The following is a 21,741-nucleotide window of genomic DNA, read 5'->3' on the forward strand; positions in this document are numbered from 1 at the left end:
AAAGAAGATGAAAGGTATGGTTTGCTTTCCTAACTAAAGCATTAGATATGAGGTACATCCGTGAGGCCTCAGGGTCCGTCTACAGTGAGAGCTGCAAATTCGGGGCTGAAAGATGGTGGAGGTTAACTGGCAGTCCTGTCTGCAGGTTTAGTGCAGCTCTTACGTAATCACAATTAAATTCTTTCTTTTCATTCCTGCCATATTTAGCAAGCAGAAATCAGGACACCAGTTAATGTGAATTTCAGATGAATGAAGAGGTTTTTGTATGAGTATGTCTCATGGAATATTTGGGGGCACACTTGTGCTGGAAAAGGATTCACTGTAATCTGAAACTCAAATGTAACTGGGTGGCCTGCACTTTATCTGACAACTCTATGTTGGTTCTTCCACACTTCGGAAAGAAGTGAAAGTTGTAATAATTCCTCTCACATTTGGAATGTCAGGGCTTGGTTAGGCTTAAATGAAGCAAGAGTGTTGGAGCTTTTTCAGCTTTATGAAGTACTCTCCTGCCTGATTCTTGGATGACAGATACTTTAGGAGCATGTGCCCCCACTTTTCTTTGAAAATTACTGCCCCCAACACATACGAGGGGTGGGCCTGGAAGTCCTGTTCATATGCCACCCCATCCCCTGGCCATCACTGACAGGCTATGTGGACACCTGGACCCAGCTGGGCTGGTCAGATTCTTTCTCCTATGAGTTGGAACTGGGACATGGGCTGCCGGTAAGTTAGTGGGCATCACTGGTAGTGGGGGTTGATGTCCCTCTAAGAACAAGGAGTCACGTGTCCCAAGATGCACAGAACGGCATTTAAAGTTGGGAGACAGAGAGGCAGATAGAAAGAAAGTAAAAGCACAGGGAGAAGTAAAGTGAGAAGTTACATGTTCTCAGAGGATTGAGGGAAGAAGCTGCCTTGATCTGGATTCTAAGCCCTTGGGAGGTCGTTGTAATTCCTGCCAATGGAGCTATGCTGGGGTGGGGGAAGGTGTACATCCAACAAATTCCCTTTTTGCTTAAGTTGATTTGCGTGGATCCTGTTACCTATAACCAGGAGCGCTGTGAGTAAGGTGTCGTCTTCACTGGTTCTGATGCTGCATGCTTAACGGTGTTCCTTTACATACATGGACATGACCAGCTCCTCCACAATTTAGACACAAGGCTCAATCTACCCTTGAATGGGCAATACCTTGGGTAAAACTGTGCCGTGACATTCACAATGGGAGTCTAGTTACCCTTTAAACCATCCAGTTGATTTAGAATCGCCAGATTTAGCAAATAAAAATACCAGGTTAAATATGAATTTTAGATATGTTATGAATAATTTTTAGTATAAATTTGTCCTGTGTAATATTTGGGACAAACTTGTGCTGAAGGATTGTCATTTATCTGAAATACAGATTTACCTGGAAATCTAGTATTTTATCTGGCAATTGTATGTTGATTCTTCCCAGCTTTGGAATGGGGTGAAAAAGTTGCAATAATTATTCACATTCTGCTTAGGGATTCCCTTTGCGGGTAAGAGAGGTTTTGTTCATTGTTAAGCCCAGAGTTAAAATAGCCCATCCTTCTAAGTATTTTTTTTTTTAGGGCTGAAAAAAAACTCAAGTAACTCACCAGTGGATGACATTTCCCAGTTTGTTCCAAACATGAAGTTATTGGTTCACAGTCAATCCCATTGCCTCGAAATCCTTTCTTGCACTCACACTCATTCTGTAATTCCAAGAGCAAAGTCAAAGGGATTATTGAAAATGACTGCCTTCCATGTCTTGCCCTCACATGGCACTGAGAAATGAACTATGGAAAACATAGCTGTTTGTTCCTTGCAGAGAACACCGTTAATGTCTTTCTTTTGTTACACTTCGGATTCCAAAGCTACTGGTCTCCACATCCTACATTGCATTTCCCAGTCTGATAGTTTCCTCGGTACTTAATTTTTGAATTCATTACCCTAGAGGGGCCATATGGGGATTTGTCTCAGAGAGAACTTAGACCCTAAAGAGCATCACATTTAAAAACTGGCCCATCCATCTAAGAGGGGAAGATTAAGTAAGTCATGGGGCATCCACTTGGTGGAGATCCAAGCACAGGACCACTGCGAGTCTATAAGGTGCATTGTGTAATTTAGAACAGGCATCCCCTCTGAGCAAACAAATCTGAGTAAGGAACCACCTCAATTCATGTTGAGATGCCATGGACAACCCATGGCATGTGGCTCAGCAGGTAGACGTTAACATCACACAACAAAAACGTCCTCCTTCTGGGGTACATACCTTGGTGAGCAGGGTGCAGGCTGGGTTTCTGGCCCTGCTTGCCCCACAGGCTGGGTCCTTCATGTGGATCACAAACTACACCCCAGAAGCAGTGGCCTTGGTCATGCAGCTATTAAATATGATGATGATGATGGGTTATATGACAAAATGGGGAAATGTTTGTGCTAAGTATAGTATAGGAACCAAACAAAACTGCAGTGAACTGCAACAATGTAGCAGCAAATAAGAACTTATGTATGAAAAAGAGCAGAAGGAAAAAATATATCAAATGGTAATTGTGGGGGACACTGCGAATGGTTTAAATTTTTTCTCTACTTTTTTATTTTCCAAAATGTCTTCCATTATTAAACATTATTTTGAAATGCAAAACATAATTTAGAAAGGAGTAATCTCTTCAACAGATAACAAAGGAATTGAGTAACTATTACAGAAACAGTGATGAACCTTTAAGCTGTTTTCACTCAGGAGAGGAAGACAAAGCATACAAAGTAAATAAGAAGAGTCCAATGTTAAGAAACACTGGAAAACAAGAGTTGTTGTAAGTCTTATGGATGAACTGGAACATGAGATGCTTCTGTGATGAGGAAGAATGATGGAAAAATCTCTGAAAGGATGCGCCTTTTCAGAGGAGGCGGGGATGAGCTGGGCATGTTCTTCTGGGAAGTGGGACATGGCTGGACCCTGACAGAGGGCAGGAGGAGTGGGGAATTCATGCAAGCTGAGGGCATTTGTCAGAGACATGAACAGAGGTGGGAAAGCAGGAGCATTTGATTGGAGGAGGATTACTGAGGGACTGGTCTAGAGAGTGGATCCAAGTGATATAAGACAACCCATTAAGTTGTGGGAAAAAGTGAACAGAACTTCTATTTATGAATTTTTATCTTTAAGAGTATAAGTATTATTTGCTATGTATGCCTTATAAGGTAAATTGGGTATCTTATATACAAATACATGCATACTGAAGCACATGTATACATCTTTATGTGGGAGGGCAAGACCTTATAAACCAGGATGTTTAATCTTCTCTACTTGGATGGGGTAGCACCTCCCTGCACCCGCAACCTTGACAACTTCCTGCCATACTAACCCAAACCTGGTCTGTCTTTTAAGGTAAGTATTCATGGTAATTAGAATTTGTGCCTATTTGGAATATCTACAAGTTTTCAAGCTAACTGGTAACTACTAAGGGCAATCCTAGATGTGGTCTGTTTTATTTCTCATATAACACTATATAAAAGGCCTTGCTCTTCCTCCATCTCCCCCATCAGAAGGCTTTTCAAATTTGTCTGCAGAAAGGAAGTTAGAGCAGAGAGGGAATAGATGCTATTACGGGTTGAATTGTGCCCATCTCTTTCACATGCTGAAGTCCTGACCCCCAGTACCTCAGAACGTGACCTTATTTGGAAATAGGATTGTTAACATGTAATAAGTTAAGGTCAAACTGCAGTAGGGTGGGTCCCTAATCCAATATGACTGGTGTCCTGATAAAAAGGGAAGATTTGGACACAGACATACACACAGGGAGAATGTTGTGCAAACATGAAGGCAGAGATCAGGGTGATGCATGCATAAGCCAAAGAATGCCCAGGACTGTCAGCAAACCACCCAGAGCTGGGAGAGAGGCATGGAACAGATGTGTCATCACAGCCCTTAGAAGGAACCAAACCTGCTGACACTTGAGCTTGGACCTCTAGCTTTCAGTACTGTGAGACGATACAGTGCTGTGTGGTTCCATGACACCCAGATGGTGACACTTTGTTGACAGCAGCCTTAGCAAACTAACACTGGACCAAGAAATTGTTTTTCTTTCTCAAATGCAAGCTGGCAACTCAGGTGAGTCAAAAATTAATGGAATTGTTGGCCAAATGCTTGGCGAGACATAAGAATGCAGGGAGTTCTTTCATGATTAGGACTTTTACATGGCTACAATCCTAATACAGCTGTCATCACCTCCTCTGGAGCTCATTAATTCCTTAGAAAGTGTTCTCTGCCTCAGTCTCCTTTAAATGAGGTTAAGTGAAAGTGATCAACAAATGGTAGAGTGGCACAGAAATATAGAGTGTGGTCAAGGGTGGTGACCAAGAGGGCAGTTCTGGAGACAGTCTGACTCCAGACTGGTGAATCTCACATCATGACTTGGGTTCTGTGCAATACAAGTGAAGTATTTAGCCTCTCCATGCCTCAATTTCCTCTTTTATAAGATGGAATAATAATAGTACCTAAGTGGCAACAAAAGCAGAAACAAACAAGTGGGACTACATCAAACTGAAAAGCTTCTGTATAGCAAAGGAAACCATCAACAAAATAAAAGGCAACCTAAGGAATGGGAGAAAATACTTATAAATCATGTATATGATAAGGGGTTAATATCCAAAATACATAAAGGACCCACAACTCACAGCACAAAACCAAACAGTCCAACTTTAAAAATAGGCAGAAGATCTGAATAGACACTTTTCCAAAGACATACATATAACCAACAGGTACATGAAAAGATGCTCAACATCACTAATCATCAGGGAAATGCAAATCAAAACCACAATGCGATATCACCCCACACCTGTTAGAATGGCAATCATCAAAAAGGCACGAAATGTTTTGGGAAGGATGTAGAGAAAAGGGAACACCTGTGCACTGTTGGTGTGAATGTAAATTGGTACAACCCTTATGGAAAATAGTATACAGGTTCCTGAAAAAACTAATAATAGAACTACCATGTGATCCAGCTATTCTGCTTCTGGGTACTTATCTGAAGAAAATAAAAACAGTAACTTGAAAAGATATATGCACTCCCATGTTCATCACAGCATTATTTACAATAGCCAAGATGTGGAAGCAACCTAAGTGCTCATCAACAGATGAGTGGATAAAGAAGATGTGGTGGATATATGCATTAGAATATTATTCAGTCATAAAAAGAATGAAATCTTGCCATTGGCAACAACATGGATGGACCTTGAGGGCAATATGTTAAGAGAATGAGGTCAGAGAAAGACAAATACTATATAACCTCACTTATATGGGGAATCTAAAAACAAACAAACAAAATCAAGCTTATAGATGCAGAGAGCAGATTGGTGGTTGCCAGAGGCAGGGATGAGGGTGAATGGGGTCAAAAGGTGAAAAAAAAATAGTAGCAATGTCAGAGGTTTGCTATGACAATTAACCCCTTCCCATTACTACAAATGATAAAAAAAGCTGCAGTAAGTTCTAGCCAAAGCACTTCTGTGTCTAGAGGGGAGAAGTCACTGCAGCATTCCTGCTTCCTCTGTGCTCTCCACCTCGGTGCACCTACCTGCCCGGGGCCGATGTACAGGCAGGTTGCGTTGCGGTGGCAGCCGCCAGCTCGGGGCAGAAGGCAGTTGTTGATCTCTGAGCAATCTCTTCCATCCCCGGTCCACCCCTGATGGCACACGCAGGTGTGGGTCCCCCTGCCAGTTCTGATGCATTCTGCCTGCAGCAGGAAAGAAGCAGTGTAACTTCTGAAACCTTAATCCAGCCACATGATTCCAAATGCAAAAAAAGGGTTCCAGAAGCACATTATAGAAACATAAATTTGCATGGAATGCAATGGAAGGGATTAAAATGCACAATTGCATTGAGATCAATGGGAAACGAGGGGAGGTGATTTTAAGAGCAAATTTGCTTGTTGCTGGCCAGCTACTGGCCACCACCACTAACATTACTGACATTTACTGATCCAGGGACTGTACTTAATGTTGTGTAGGTGTTAAGCCATCATCCTGAGGATGGTACTCTTATTATTTCTATTTTACAGGTAAGGAAACTGAGGCTCAAAGGAGTTAAGTAACTTGCCCAAGTTCACACAGCTACAAGAAGGCATGAACCCAGGTCTAGATGATGCTGAAGCCCAAGCTCCTAACTGTGCTAGCTCCAGGCCTCTCAGGATGATCACAGTGGGAGGCTGCAGGACAGGTTGGTAGGGAGTGAAATGCAAGATAAGTTGTTGAGATGAGACTGCATGGGTGGGGCTGGCCCAAGGATGAGGGGGGGGGGGTCTGGTGGGCAGGGCAAGGCACGTGCATCTGATTTCATTCTCAGAGCCAGGGGGAGTTCCAGAAGGGGTTTCAGCATGGGGGAAACATGACCTGATCCATTTCAAGCCACTCTGGCTGTGAGTATAGGCAAGAGAAGTAGCAGGGAGAGCAGCTATTAAGCTGAGTAAGGAACGGAGGTGACCTTGGCCAGGTGGTGGTGGTGGCATTTAAAAGACATTAGTGAAAGCAAAGGTAGGTTTGGGCTATACCTGACACTAAAAGAACTCAGGGCAAGTCACTTAACATCCTGAGCCTCAGTTTTCTAATTGGTAAAATAGGATTAAACATCTGCTTCTTTGGGAGGTGAGAGGATCAAATGAGATCATGCACATTCAAGCTGCCTGTAAGCCGTAACGTCTGAACCAAAAGTTTATTACTAATGATCTCCAGTATCTGACTCTCAGGCTGTGCTTCTGAAAGCCCAAGGCCTTTGTAAACGTGGACCCACCACTTCCCTCAGACATGTGGATTTAGGGAGCGGAGGCTCACAGAAGGCACCTGGCGCCGCCTTTAAGACACAGGGTTGAAGCAAATGTGCCTCATGTGGTGAAAAGTCACCTGACACTTCAGAAGGGTTCAGGATTCCCTAAAATACCTGGCAGTTTGGAAACAAAAGACCAACACTCACATTTCGGCTACAGCCCCCCGAGGTTAATCCCAAACAAGGGTCCATCTCTGAACAGAGGATTCCGTCCCCTTCATATCCTGCTTTGCAAACACACCTGCAAAGAACAGTGAGTACACAAAGTCAGCCCCAGAAATGCAAGCACCGAGACCCCTCCCTCCCAAGACCAGCCAGCTAGGGATGAATGGGTTCATGGACAGGTGGCTGGATGTTTTGCCCTCGTTGCGGGAACCAGGTGCCATGGTGGTCACAGGCACGTCTGGCTCTGCGGTCAGAAACACGTGGGTGAGAATCTAGTCCCTGTCTCTTAGCAGCTGTGTGACCTGGGTGAGTTCCTTAACCTCTGGGAGACTGTTTCCTCATCTGGAAAATGGGTCTAATGTCTCCTTCCTGCAGCTGTGGTACATCGTGATGAGCTAACACATGAGGAGCGGTCAGCAGGGCCCTTGCTCCCACCTGCATCTTCTAGGGCTGGACATCAGGTGGCTTCTCTGCTCTTGTTGGGTTGCCCTTTATACCTCACGTTACTATCTTTGGTTCAGCAGAGAACGACTCTACTGTTTTGTGCAAGTTTTCTAACTATTTGAATGTGCCAATCAAGTGAGACCTCCCCTCTGTCCCTTTTCTGGTCCCTCAGATGTCTTCTTTTCAGAGCCCAACATTCTCAGGTGCCTGATGCCATGCGCCCACAGAGTCTGCAGGCTCATTCAACCAATATTTACTGAGTGCCTTGTGACTGTGCGGGGACACCCTGTGGTTCCATCATAATCCCACGTCACTCTCACTGGAAATTCAGTCATGTGGGCTTCACAAAAATCTAAATAAAATTATTTTTCATGTATCAAGAATCCTAGAGGAACTAAGTACTTCAGCTGGTCCCCAAATGAAGAAACAGACTGCTCTGTTCCAACAATGATTTACTTAAGTTTATATAGTAAATAAGACCCTTGTTGATAGTCCTTTGTGGGTGATCTAAGAGGTTTTAAGGGCAATTTTGACGACCTGTGACTTTGCCTTATGCACTGATGTATATACTAACTCCCTGGGAAGATGCATTTCTATTGTACCACCACAGAAGGGCACAGTCAGTCTCTGCTGCATGCCACCTGCAGACCAGAGGGGGAGACAGACCTTGAACAGGTAAGCAAATAAGCAGGGAATGACACATTAAGAAAAGTGCTGCAAAAATAAGGCCAAGAATTCCACATGTTTACCTGCATTTCCCAGGATTTTTTTTTTTTTTGCATGGTTACTGCCTTTGAACTAGATATTTCTAGAGAAGAAAATCTCCTCTGACATTTCCCCTCCAAGCCCACTGCATATGTTAGACAGGATTAAGAAAACAAATGGCGATCCAGGGAGCAGAGACCCAATTTCCTGTAAGATGCCTTTAACAGGGCAGTTATTATTCATGGCCTTGAAGGTAAAGCCACTTTTAAACAGTTGGAAAGTTGGCGGGCAAACTTTCATTTCCTTCACGTGAGTGATGATAATAATTGTAGTTTCCACGACTGAATACCTATGATGTGCTTGCCCCGGTGCTGGGTACATTGGTATTCAGTTTTTCTAATCTCCATTACTGCCCTGCTAGGTAGGCAGCATTGTCTTTACTGTACTGATGAGGAGAGTGAGGCTCAGAGAGGTTCAGTAACTGCCCAAGGTCACACAGCTGGTATGTCTCAAAGCAGGGAGTGATGCAACTTGGCCCCAGCTCAGTCTGAAGTTTTCTCCACAAAAGCCACGTTGGCAGCCTCAATTGACAAAGACTACAGATATGGGTTAGGTCTGTCTATAGGTAACAAAGTGGCCATGGGTGGTTAAGGGCGGCACCCCCCCATCCCCAAAAGCCTACCTTGCTGTCCCATTGCTGAATTCACAGGTGGCGTGAATGTGACAGAACTGCATGTAGGGCCCGCAGGCTGAGGTCTGCTTGTGGCAGAACCTCCCAGTGGAGCCGCCCCTGCAAGTGCCGGCGAGGCAGGTCCCGTCACTGTCAATCCTGTTGTCACAGGTTCCAAAAATGCACAGACATTCTGAAAGGGAAGGACGAGGGACATTCAGGGCATGGGGGACAAGCTCAGCAGTGGGGCTCAGGAGTCATGGAGGACAGGGTCCTCCCCCCTATTCACTCCTGTCAGAGGATAATCTGGAGCTGAGCCCGGGAAGGCTCTGGACGCTATATCTCAGCACCTTTCCCCGTGTGTTGGGGACAACCCTCAGTGAGAAGAGCTTGGTCTCTGGGCTGCTTCACAGGTCTGTACGTGGGGTGCAGGGGCGAGGGTGGCTTGTGGTGGTGTGAAGGAGGCCAAGGGGCTCAATTTTCATCTACTTCGTGGTAGGAGAGTTTAGTCTGGAAACTTCTCACCTTTTCATGAAGACATTCTGGAATAAACAGAAGTGATTTCTCCTGCCAGCACAGCCTCTGTTGTGTGGCTTACATACTTGTTCTTCACTATAACACAGCAAACCAGTGATAACCCATGGCCAGTATCTGCACACTGACCTTGCTCTAGCCTTGGGCCAGCCTTTAACTTCTATCCTCTTATTAACAGTCACCAGCCTCAGAGGAAGGTTCTTTTATCACCCCCATTTTCCAGAGTAGGAAACTGAGGCCCAGAGAGGTGAAGCAAATTGCCTAACTTGTCAAACTGGTAAGTTCCCAAACAGGGACTTGAACTCAGGCCTTCAAATTCCTTTTTGTTAGTGACCACAAGTAACACTGGCATTTCCACCGGCCTGTTAACCATCTCAAACTTCAGCTGCTAACTTTGCTTTTGATTACAAGTATTTAAAAACTGCAACGTGAGCCAGCTTATCAGAGGCAGGTTCCTCTGTACACAGGAGTAAAAACAACACTCTGGAGATTTTCAAAGGCAGGTGGTAAGGAGTTGGGGGCTAGAGTATGACTGGAAACAACAGAATCTGGTTTTGCCCCAGAAAGAGCTGACAAGAGAGGAATTAGTGGGGTGGGGGGCTTGGAGCCAACATCCAGGAAAGAGAAACAGTGAGGGAGGGTGGGGCTGGAAAAGCACAGCTAGATTTAAAACAAAAAAGACCTTTCATAGACTTTAAAGCAAGTCAGTTTGCAAGGAAGACGACCCCAGAACAAAGCAGAGGATCCCCTGCATGAGACGTGGGCAGCCCCAGACCCAGACCAGAGGTGCTGGAGCAGGAAGCCTACCTCTCTGGCCCTCGCCGTGGCACTCTGGCCTCGCAAAAATGCCAATGTCATCCGGCTTTGGAATAAACCCCTATTTTTTTTTTCCTGGGAAACCTTATTTGGTGAAAAGCGCACTGGACTAGGATCGGCAGCCTTGATTCTGCTGGGCTCTGGTGTCCCATCTGTCTTGAGAGGTAGTTGTGCAGATCAGACGAAGTCAGAGAGGAGAGGCATGGTGTGTTATGAGAGGAGTTAGCAGTGATAGTAATCAGAATGACTTCATTTACTGATTACTTGCTAGGTGTCTTCTCTGGGCTAAAGTTCTAAATTATAATCTAACTTAATCAACAGCCTGTGAAGTGGGTACCAGTATTGTCTTCATTCTATAAATGGGGAAACTGAGTTTCAATGAGAGACTTTCTAAGGTCATACAGCCAGTAACTTGCAGAGTAGGAATTTAACTCCAGGTTGGTCTGACTCTACAGCAAGCTCTGATCTATTAATTTTTTTTTCCTATCAAATTCTAAGCTTAGATAAAGAAACAGATGTATATGTCTATCGAAACACTTAAACATTCACACGATGTTATTTTTAAGAACATAATGTATTTTCTAAGATTATATAACTGCATGTTTTTCAGGGCCTAGTGTTGTGGAACTTTCTACATGTTCTATGAGCTTCTTGACATTTATGTCACTGAACTTAGAATAATAGCAACAGTAAAAATAATAGTGACAGCGGCCAGCATACTGGGAGCACATACTAGGTGACTGGCGCTGTTCTAGGCAAGTGCTTTCCACTTAAAACTTGTATTAACCTTAGGGGGTAGTTACTACTGTTACCCCATTTTATAGATGAGGAAATTGAGGCCTAGGGAGGTGTAGTAACCAGCCCAAGGTCACACATTTTACAAAGGGAGGAGCTGATGGAAAAGGACTGCTTGAAAGATGGGGAGTGAGTCTGTTTCTTGGTATAGAACCCATGCTCACTTCAGGTATGTGGGGAAACCTTATGGGACTGGTTTTCAAAGCATGGTCTGGGCCAGCAGCGTAGGCACCCCAGGGGACTTGTTAGAAATGCAAATCCTCAGCTACCACCCAGGTCTGCTGTGGCACAAACTCTATGAGTGGGGCCCAGCAGTGTGACACGTGCTCCCATCTGGGACCCAAGTGCTTAAGAAACGCCTGGTGATGAGCGCATCCACCAAGCTGAGGGGCACCCGATGCAGGCCTGCCCCGCCGGCTTGCTACAGGGACCTCCACTAAGCAGCAGAAGGTGGGTCTGGAAAGCGACACTTACTTTTGTCACACTGAGGTCCGTATTTATCGGGGTCCGAGCAGAACTGACACTGGGAGCCTTGGAAGCCCTCCTGGCAGATGCAAGTCCCGTTGCCGTCGTGGCCGTCAGCGCACTGTGAGCAAAGGACGGGACCTGTCCATTAGGCCAACACAGGCCCTGGAAAGGAGTCCCAGATGCTTTCCTTTCCTGGCCTGCTTCTTTGCCTCAAATTTAATTCTGCCTTAAATGACTCTTTGGGACCCCTTGTGGAAAATGGAGTCATGGGCATCAGGTAGGAAGCTAAGACAGTGACATACGGGGGTCCTGAGCCAGGATTCAGAGCTTTACAGGAAGTCATGGGGGCGGGGGTCACAATGGTGAACTAAAATGTCTAAACAATGCTTAAGGGATGGCCTGATCAGCCACTGGCCTTCAAAATGAAGGCCACCTTTCTCTCCAGATGCTCACGTGCTCAGGCTCTGGGACTCCAAGCTGCAGTGTTTCTCTCTTCAGTGTGAGCATCTTGCCCCGCAGGTCCCTTGGCTATTTCAAGGGTAGATTTGTATTGATTGACATACATCAGAATTGGGCATGGGTCCTGACCTGACCACCTGCTACAGTAGTTAATTTGTACCAGCTTCGCTCTGTTCCCCTTGCCTGTGTGGTGTCCCCACCTGGTGGTCACACAGTTTTTCCTTCCCCTTGAAAGAGGCATATTTTCAATGTGGATTTCTTAAATGTGCAGATCTACAATTTCCTCTAGGAATTACAGCCACTTTTACCATTGTTTGTTTAGCTCTGGCCTCCAAGCTGGGACAGTTAAGTTTTGGCCCTTAGACTTCACTAGGTTTTGCAGATGGGTTAAAAAAAAAAAAGCATTCACTGAGCAGTTTTATTTTTTTCTTTTTTAAAGAATCAAAATTTTGGCCCCTAAAAAAATCTTGGAGATCAATGCAGGCCAACCCTGCTATCTCCCATAGGAGGAATGTGGGAGCCTTGCTGAGTTGCTCAAGGTCATGCAGTCAGCACTAGGAAGGGAAATCAGAAGCAACATCACTGGACACCCAGCCCCCTGCCACTCCACCAGGCAAGACTCCTTCTCCTGCAAACACCTTCTGCTCTTTTAGCAACTGATCTGTTTCTTTCACTCCTTGGGATCAGTGATTGGCAGTGTATCATTTCTTGGTTTAGTGGTTTTAAATTATTTTTTCAACTTAAACAGGTCAACTTTGGCATTGGTGGAAAAGCCTCAGTCCTTATCACCTGTCCGTTCCCGGAGCACGGGTCTGAGAAGCCTCCTGGACACTGGTTGCAGTCGGGCCCATAGAAGCCTTTGCAGCACTTTGGTATCTGAGAAACAAAACACATGTCACCTTTTGAAATCCCAAGCAGAGTGCCAGTTCCTCAAAGGAAAGACATTCCACCTCCCATTATGATCATAAACAGCATCAGCCCCCTCCCTCCCTCACAAGCGTGACTTCTCCTCTGCAGACGCCGGCAGGGCTGTGCGCAGCCTGCTGCTCACCACAGATCTCCTGAGGGCCGACCCCGGCAGCCAGCTGTGGGACCATGAAAGCAAGACAGACAAAGGCTTGTGCCCATGGAGCCTGTGTTCTGTCTAGTCAGGGAAGAGACAATGAACTAGACAAAAATACGAAGATTTCTGAGAGTGGTAAGTGCTGGGAAGACAAACGTGGGGGCAGAGGCAGGGGAGATGGGGAGGCCACTTGAGGCGGTGACAGCTGTATGGAGACTTGAAAGATGAATCAGCCCCCAGCAAACCTGGAAGAAAATTCCAAGTAGGGAATGGCCAAGGAGTACACTCTGAGGTGGGCATGAGGGCAAGAGACCAGCTGGAGACACTGCAGAGGGTGAGCTCTATACTAAGAGCAATAGGGAACCATGGGATGGATGGACACAGGGAGGGGTGACCTGGCTGCCAGGCAGAGGAGCCCCCGGCAGGAAGACACTGCCAAGGCCCCACAGGCAACCTGTGACCACACGGACTCTGGGGCCCAAGAGCTGCCCAGCCTGCTGGCTTCTGTTTGGGACCTGGTGGCCTGGATGAGGACCCTGGCCACGCACATGCCTCACCTTCACGGTGGCGTTACAGTATCTGGCACAGCCGCTCTTCAGGCTTCTGGTTCTGCCCGTGTAGACGCACTTGTGTGTGAAGAGTGTCTGGAAGAAAGCCGAGGAGAAAAGGCATTGCAGTCTGCATCCTGGGGTCCTCTGGGCATGACCGGGCTTCTGTACATACTAGACAGTCTACTTCCGTTCTGTCATCAGAGCCAGGAGAGAGCACTAGAGCACACAGCACACCCTCGTTAGGCCCCGTGTCCTTGTTGGAAGAACACAGAGCAGGGTTTACATGACATAGGGCACATGTCTCCCTCCCTCCCCTCAGGCCATGGCAGACACTGCTCACTGATCAGGGAACAGGGTCCTGTTCACTCCAGGACTGGCTTAGCCTCCCCCTCCAATTAGTAGTCATCCCTAACCTCCTCCTATATAGAAATTCTGGAGCTAGTAGAGAGTTTTCTCTACTTTGTGGAAAGATCCACCAAACAAAAGAGCAATAGTCTGAGTTTTTCTTTAAGGTGTGGTGTCGGGGGAGAGGCAGATTTCCTTCCATTCTCTAATCCCTGATGCCCAATTATTGATAACTACCATTTACTGAGAACCTACTGGGGCCAGACACAGCACTCATATGAGGCCATCAATCTTCAATTCCATGTGGATATTTCTTATTCCTTTTTTTACAGGTGAGGAAACGGAGGCCCAGACATGTTAAATCAGTTTTCAGAGGAATACTGCTAGTAAGTGGCAGATCGAGAGAATGGGTCCTAACGTCTACTAACTTTAGGATCTCAGGGGCAAGTCATGTAGCCTCTGTGGGGCTCAGCTGCCCTACCTGTGAAATGGGACAATAATGCTGATCTCAAGTTTCATCCTGAACATTTGGTCCCCGGCTCAAATTTCATGTTAGATGCAAGTTGATGCTGAGGCACCCCTTCGTCTTAGGCTCTTACTCAAGAAGAGAGCAATGAAAATGCTTCACAGGCAGTGAAATCCTAAAACCTTAGATGTATAAAGGAATTCTGAGGTCACTGAGGAAGGAATATTCAACCCTCTTGTTGGCTTCAGGAGAATTAACCAAGTATAGACCATGGGAGCCTGGGAGGGTCAGTTTGGGAGCTGTCTTGGCCCTGACCCATGTGTCTCAATTCTTTCTTTCCTTTCTCCCTCCACCTCCTCCCTTGGGTTGAGGCGATGTAGGATCACGGTCTGCCGGGTACCAGGCGAACCTTGTGTGAGGGATTTTATATTTCCTCACCTCAGTTTCCAGATTACACTGTGGTTATAATGATAACGTGTCTCCTTCAGAGATTTGACGCATGAAGCATTCAGGACAATGTCTGGCACACAGCAACGACTGGTGCTAGTCTCCATGTTCTCCTCTTGCCTCCTCCCTCTCTGCATCCCCTAGCTGACAGCATCCTGCAGGGCTCAGGCGGGTGGCTTCATTGCGCAAAATAAGTATTGGAACACCTGTGCTTGTTTCATTTTCATGCTTTTCTTTATGAAATGCTCCACAATAGGACTGAATTAAAGAGCTCATCACCTTCCCATGTGATCTATTCTAGTGCAGAATGAACTTTCTATCTGGGAAGTTCTTTCTTAGGACGAAGTTAGAGGCAGAAATTTCTATCATCTATTTTATCTGAGAACATTTTGCTTTTGCTACCAGTGGAGTACTTACTCGGCATATGAGTTACGGATTGTTGTACAACAGTCTGTTCTTTTTTAGATTAGAGCTTCTCAAGACAAGAACAAAATAAAACAAAATCTTACTCATTGTATGCCCCCTGAACCAGCCCTGTAATTCTCAACAGATGTGCTCAGAATTCAAACTTGACAAGGTTTTGATGGTCCCTAGGGTCACTTTCTTGGTATGTCTTATATTTCTCTCCAGAATGATGCTTGGGAAGAGCAGATACGAATGAAGGGCAGCAGAATATCCCTTACCCCCGCCCCAGGCATATGGATTATTTTGAGTAAAGGCACTTGAAAAATACAGATACAAAAAAACCCGTAACACTCTGAGCTCCCCTTTTCTTTCTGAAAACAGGGCGTAAAACCCCCATGTGAAAGGTGCCCTCCCTGTACCAAGAGAAAAGAGACATCTTGTCACCAGAGACAGGAGCTGAAGCAGAGAAAAATCTGTACAAACAGACCTTGTTAAAATAACTCTTTTCTTCCTTTAGAAGAATATAGGAAATTTACCTTCCCTGTACATTTTAATTTTTACTTTTTTCAGCTTTACTGATGTAATTTCATCTTAGATGAAACTTACAGAGGTAACACTGTAAGTTTAAGACGTACAACACGGTGATAATGATTTGATGTAGGTGTATATTGTGAAATGATGATCAGTCAGTTTAGTCAACACACCATCACTTCCCTAAACACTTTAGTTACTTTTCCACAGTTATCTGTCTTTGTTCAATCTACTACATACACACTTGGGTTTTGCTATTTCTCTGGGTCTTCATTCTCCAAGAGAGGCTCCTGTGTACGTGTAAAAATCTGTATGTTTTTCTCCTGTTAATTTGTCTTATGTCAACTTAATTCTCAGGATCAGCCAGAGACCCCAACAGGGTGGAGGTCAAGTGTTCCCTCTCTCACATAAACACTGGGTTTTACTTAAGAGGGAAAGTAGAGAGGCAATGTTCACTGAGTGGCTATTTGATTTAGGCATTGTGCTTGGGTTTTTATCTATGCTAATCCTGCTGTTGCTATTATTTGCAGGTAAGAAAATTAGAGTAAAAATGTCAAGCAACTTACCTTGGATAAACGCGCAAGGATTCAAATACAGATCAGTGGGTTGTCTTTTACCTCCCCCCGTAGATTGGAGGCTAAGAGCTAACCTGATATTATCCCAGTTAGAGTGAGTATCTTTTAAGAAGGAAGGTAGAAAGGATGAGAAACCACACCAGTGGGGTTGCTCGGGAGATGTGTGGTTCCCAGAAGCTGTCACACTCACCGTGGGCTCGGAGTTGGCAGGACATTTGCTCAAATACACAAGGGAACAGCTCACACAAGTGCCCTAGAAGGACGGACCATGGGTTAGTACAGGCGTTGCTATAAGAGGGAGCACAGACCCCCTGTCTGGTTCATGCTCCTCCCTGTGAAGGGGGCTCCACTAGCATAACCCTCTTGGCCTCTCTCCCCGCCCCCTGCTGCCTCCTCCCCAGAGAGATGGAGTGAAGTCCCTGTGAGGTGGAGGGGCGGTTTAGAAGGAGCCAAGCCTGCTCAGAGCAGCCCCTTCTTCATCCTCTTTCAGGGTCAGACTAGCCACAGGCTTCTGGTTGACCCTCTGCTGTGTAGAGAGGCATCTTCCCTTGAGAATACACTACAGTTGCTCACCTGTGCCAGGGAGGAAGTATTAGCGCTAGCTACACACTTAAGTCCCTGTTCTCCAATTCACTTAGCAGTAACGAGGCTGAACACTGAATCTCTGCCTTTCAGTCTCCTGGGCTTCTTCCTCCATCAGTTCTGAGTTCAGGAGGAAGGAAGGAGTGTGTTTCTCCAAATCTCTCCAGATCCATTCTCTGACCTTCTCCACTGGGCTCTGTGCTCCAGCAGCTAAACCTTGAAGGTTGGTCTCTTGGGCTCCCTCACCAGTTCCCACCTGGCCAATGTGAGGCACCAGCAGGATACTGGTGGGTAGGAGGAGAGCAAGGTCAAGGTGTTTCTTCCCTGCTCCCTCTCTGCTCGGGCACCATCCCTGCAGCTCCTGATGGATATCTCTTTTTCCATTCCTCCCACTCTCACTGGGCTCAGATAACTCCAACCCCTCTCCACCCTTGACTGTGGTGGTAATGGTTTCCTGCCATTGCCTCTTCTTGGATGCCCCAGCATCACTTGCTTGTATCCTCAGCCCTGCCCGCCCCCGCTGTAGTAGCTTCTTCATTCAAGTCTCTTTGTGTGAACCATTGGGATAAATTCTGTTTCCTGCAGGGATGTTAACTAGTACAGACTGTTATTAATTAAGCCTCTAAAATCCAAACATACATGCCCAAAGGCTGCTATGGGTTCAGCCTGGTGAAAACTGAGGCTTCTAGAAGGTACCATCTGCTCCCGTTGTTTACTGGCCCTCCGTATTTTCCAGACAATGCATTTATACTTTTAATAGGCCTAATCAAAAATCACTGTAAACCACACAGAGCAGACTCATTTGACTTTAAACCCAGAGAAAACAGTAAAAGACTTCATTCTAAGGCAGCTATTGGGAAGTCCTTTTCCTTATTTAATTAAAATTCTTTGTGATGCAGCTCCAACCCACATCTTGATTGCTTGGGAAGACGGGGAGTAAGTTCTTGAACAACTTGCAGAAAAGACTCAATAGGAGTCAGTAATTAGACTTGTTCACCCCAAGCAGCTGCCGTTCGGGTTAAGGGAGGGAAGTCTGTGGAGGGACGAGGGTGGTCCTAACTCTCTGCCTTGTTTCAGGGTTGCTCTGTTCCAGGTTGTTTGAAAGCTTGTTGAAATTTGGGGTGCTCCGATGAAAAGTGGCTGAGCCAAAAAGCTGCAGTGGAAACATGAGACCTTGGTTTTGGACTTCTGGCCTCCACAACAGTGAGCAGATAAATTTTTGGTGCTTTAAGCCACTTAGTTTGTGATAACTTATATTGGCAGCTCTAGAAACTGATATACCAGGGTAGCATCTATCAATGTGGAAACTCCCCCAGGAACTTGGGTTCACATCTGATGAGACAGGACCTCAGGCCCCCCAGCCTCTTCAAGAAGGGAGAAATGCCTTCAGAAGCAGGCTCCTGTGGTGAAACTCAGCTCCCTCAGAAATGAGGAGAGTAGCGTCTGCTCTGCAGGGGCTCTCCAGTGTCCTTATTTATTTTCCTAGTTTTCTTACCAATTTCAGTTCTCTCTTTGCTTCATCACATCGGTGGGGCAGGATTGGGACAATGGAAGGAGGAATGAGGACCCCAGTCAGTGTGTAAATTCGACCATTTTTGGCAACAACCTCAATTTCTTCCATTGCCACATCATTTGCTAGAATTCGTCCCTGAAAGGAAGCAATGACATGTTTCATCTTTCTGCACAGTGGGAACGCCAGCCAAGCCCCAGGCAGATCTGAATGATGGCGACCTCTTAAAAGAGGCTTCAACTTCACTGAACCTTCGCCTGAGTGGAAGATTGCTATTAGAAGGGCTTGGCTGACAGGGAAAGATAAATCTGTTGATTGAATTCTTGACTGATTCCAGGCAAGGATATCCTTACAGGTGCCAGTCCAGGGAACAGGTGTAACTATTCTAGCTCAGTGATATATATTGCTATGAGACCTTGGGCAAATGGTTTTACCTCTCTGTGGGGAAATGGGGATCCCACATACATTTATTGGCCTCATGTTAGACTCTACATTAGTTCCTGGGGAGACATCAGTGAACAACCCCATACAAGTTCCTGCTTATGTTGTAGGGGAGGGAGCAGAAGATGAACAAATTAGCAGAGAATTCCGAGCTCTGCTCTGCCCCCAGACCTCTTCCACCTGCAGTGTCAATGGCAGCTCCATCCTTCTGGTGGCCCCAGTCAGAAGCTCAAGAGTCACCTTTGGCTTCCTGTCTCTTCACTCCCTATCCAATCCATCAGCAAATTCTGTTGATCTACTTAAAATATATTTAGAATTCAACCACTTCTTACCATGTCTCTGCTACTACCCTGCTCTGAGTCACCAACATTCTTTTTTTTTTAATTAAAAAATTTTTATACAATTTTTAAAGGTTACTTTCCAATTATAGTTGTTACAAAATATTGGCTATATTTCCCATGTTGTCCAATACATCCTTTTAGCTTATCTTACACCCAACAGTTTATACCTCCTCTCCTATTCCTTCACCCCATGTTGCCCCTCCCCCCACCAGTCACCATCACTCTGAGTTATTGCAATTGTCCCCTAACCAGTCTCCCCAAACGCACAACTGATCATGCCATTCCACTGCTCAAAATCCTCTAATGGCTTTTTCTCTCATTCAAAGTAAGAGGCAACATCCTTGCCCTGAGTTCTTGGCCACATGTGACTTGACCACACCTCTGCTTCTCCTTCTTATCACCCTGACCTCCTCGCCTCTCTCCCCCTTTTCTCCTCTGTTCTGGCCACGAGGCCCTTGCTGTGCCTCAACCAGGTCAGCACGCTCTCTGCTTCCTGCCTTTGCAGTTGCCGTTTCCTCTCTCTGGAATGTTCTCTGCTTGTTTTGTTTAAATGGAAGTACTGAGACTTGAACCCAGGACCTCGTGCATGCTAAGCATGTGCTCTACCGCTAAGCTTTCGCCACTCCCTGGAATGCTCTTTCCCCAGGTAGTTACATTGCTTGCTCCTTCATTTCCATCAGGTCTTTGTTCGTATATTTTCTTCTCTGTGAGGATCTCTCAGACCTTTATCTCAGACATCAGCCCCCATACCCACTTCCTATTCCACTGCCTTGCTTGGCTATTTTTTACTTTAGCACTTACTACTCTCTAATATATGATTTATTTTACTTATTTGTTTTATTGTCTATCCTCCTATTTACTAGAATGAAAGTTCTGTGCAACCAGGGACTTCAGTCTGTTTGCTCACTGATCTACCTTCAGGACCTACAATGGTGTCTGGCACATACTTGGCACTCAATAGAAATTTGTTCAAAGGATGAGGGGGCACTGTCACCACTATTAACAGTGAATCAACAGGAGATATAATCTCTATGCTGCCAGATTTCTGTTGATATTACAACTCTGGGGAGTTAGCTAAATAGTATTGCCTTCTTTGAGTTTCTTAAGTAAGTCATGTTCCCTCCCATCTCAGGGCCTTTGCACTTGCTCTCTCTTTTGTCTAGAACCCTCTCCTACTCATCTCTGCACAAGTTCAATCTACTTATCCTCTGAAGCTTGGCCAAAGCATCATCTCCTGAATGAGGACTTCTAGATCCCCAGACTTGCTCAGTCTCCTCCTGCTGTGAGCTCTCACAGCCCTCTTAACTTCCTCTTGGTGGCACTTCTTATTATTGTAATTAAATAATTAACTGGTCGCTAAGTAGTTGTTTAAAGTCTGTTTTCCTTGCTGGGATGCAAGCCTGTCTTTTTCACTGCTTTATCCTCAGCTTCTAGTTCAGGGTCTCACACATGTAGTTGCTCAGCAAATATTTGCTGAAAGACATAACAAAGGAATGAAATAATCAAAGATTTTAAACCTGTAGGTGAGTGTCAAGGTCGGGTAACCCAATCACAAGCAGAGGAAAAAATGCATATGAGCAATGACACCAGTGGTAGAATTTTCACTTACGTTGTCGGTTGTGTTAAACTGTATAATCTGGTTGGCCATGCTCCTAATGTGAGGGGTTGAAATGAGGGTGGCCACTTCAAGCTGCAAGGACAAGAGGACAAGTGACAGACAGCAACACACAAAGTCCCCCCGGAAAAAAAATGGTCTGAAAGCTTATGAAATGAATGATGGGAGCTTTGATGTCATGAGTTTTTGTGGCCTTGAAGATTTCTTTGATATTGGGCTCATTTACTGCTAAGCTTGTGCTCGAAGCTACAGATAAGGAACAACTGTCACACATTCTCTAGCACATTTCAGATACCTTGAAAGCAGGGGAAAAAATAGGGCAGGAAACTGAGGCTGACCTGGGTAAATGGGACAATGTGGTATCTGACGAGTTCCAGAAGTTTCCGAGATCCCTGCAAAGAAATCAAAATACTTCTTCAGTCATTGAGGAAAAGACTGATTTCCCTCTCTTATGCAAACTTCCTCAAATGACTCTGGACACTTAGCCAAGGAAAATAAGTGACCCCTAATCTCCTTATTGGAAGTCCAGAGTGAGAAAAACCCCATCCTCCAAATAGCTAACATTCACTGAATTTTTACTTTGTGCCAGGAGATGTTTGGAAAACACTGTATGCCCATCTCTTTTAATCCTCCAACAACCCTGTGAGCTAGGGATGCTATTGACTCATTTTATGTGTGATAACACTGAGTTTTAAAGCCATGTCCAAGGTCATGACATTAACTGAAGATAGAAGCCGAAGAATTAACGCAGGCTCTTGGTCTCTGCTCCACACCTCTCTGAATGGCTAAGGCTACATCCTGGATTTTCTAAGACAGCCTCAGTTTATGATTCTGTTTCACTCTGTCTATAAATAACCGTGTGCTCGTCAGACCATGTACTGGTTATTTAGGACTATGCAGTCAGTCCTTGTTTGGAGTATCTGGCCAGGATCTTTTCTCCTGCATTCTCATGGTACACGCTCATCTCTCCTTCAAGGTCCTTTCCCAGATTTCTCATGCTTCAGA

The 21,741-nt window shown here is 45.4% G+C and overlaps 1 protein-coding gene across 1 annotated transcript in view; it reads right to left on the bottom strand.

The window, feature by feature from the left end:
* Window positions 1-21,741, bottom strand: part of STAB2 (stabilin 2) — a 134,188-nt gene that overhangs the window by 69,116 nt on the left and 43,331 nt on the right. Inside the window, 11 exon segments of the mRNA XM_032493456.1 lie at window positions 1,614-1,709; window positions 5,565-5,723; window positions 6,956-7,049; window positions 8,805-8,985; window positions 11,412-11,523; window positions 12,654-12,740; window positions 13,485-13,571; window positions 16,438-16,500; window positions 18,325-18,477; window positions 20,731-20,811; window positions 21,075-21,128. Of these exon segments, the coding sequence (XP_032349347.1) occupies window positions 1,614-1,709; window positions 5,565-5,723; window positions 6,956-7,049; window positions 8,805-8,985; window positions 11,412-11,523; window positions 12,654-12,740; window positions 13,485-13,571; window positions 16,438-16,500; window positions 18,325-18,477; window positions 20,731-20,811; window positions 21,075-21,128 (1,167 nt within the window).

Source organism: Camelus ferus, chromosome 12 (genome assembly GCF_009834535.1).
Source record: "Camelus ferus isolate YT-003-E chromosome 12, BCGSAC_Cfer_1.0, whole genome shotgun sequence".
NCBI classification, from domain to species: domain Eukaryota; kingdom Metazoa; phylum Chordata; class Mammalia; order Artiodactyla; family Camelidae; genus Camelus; species Camelus ferus.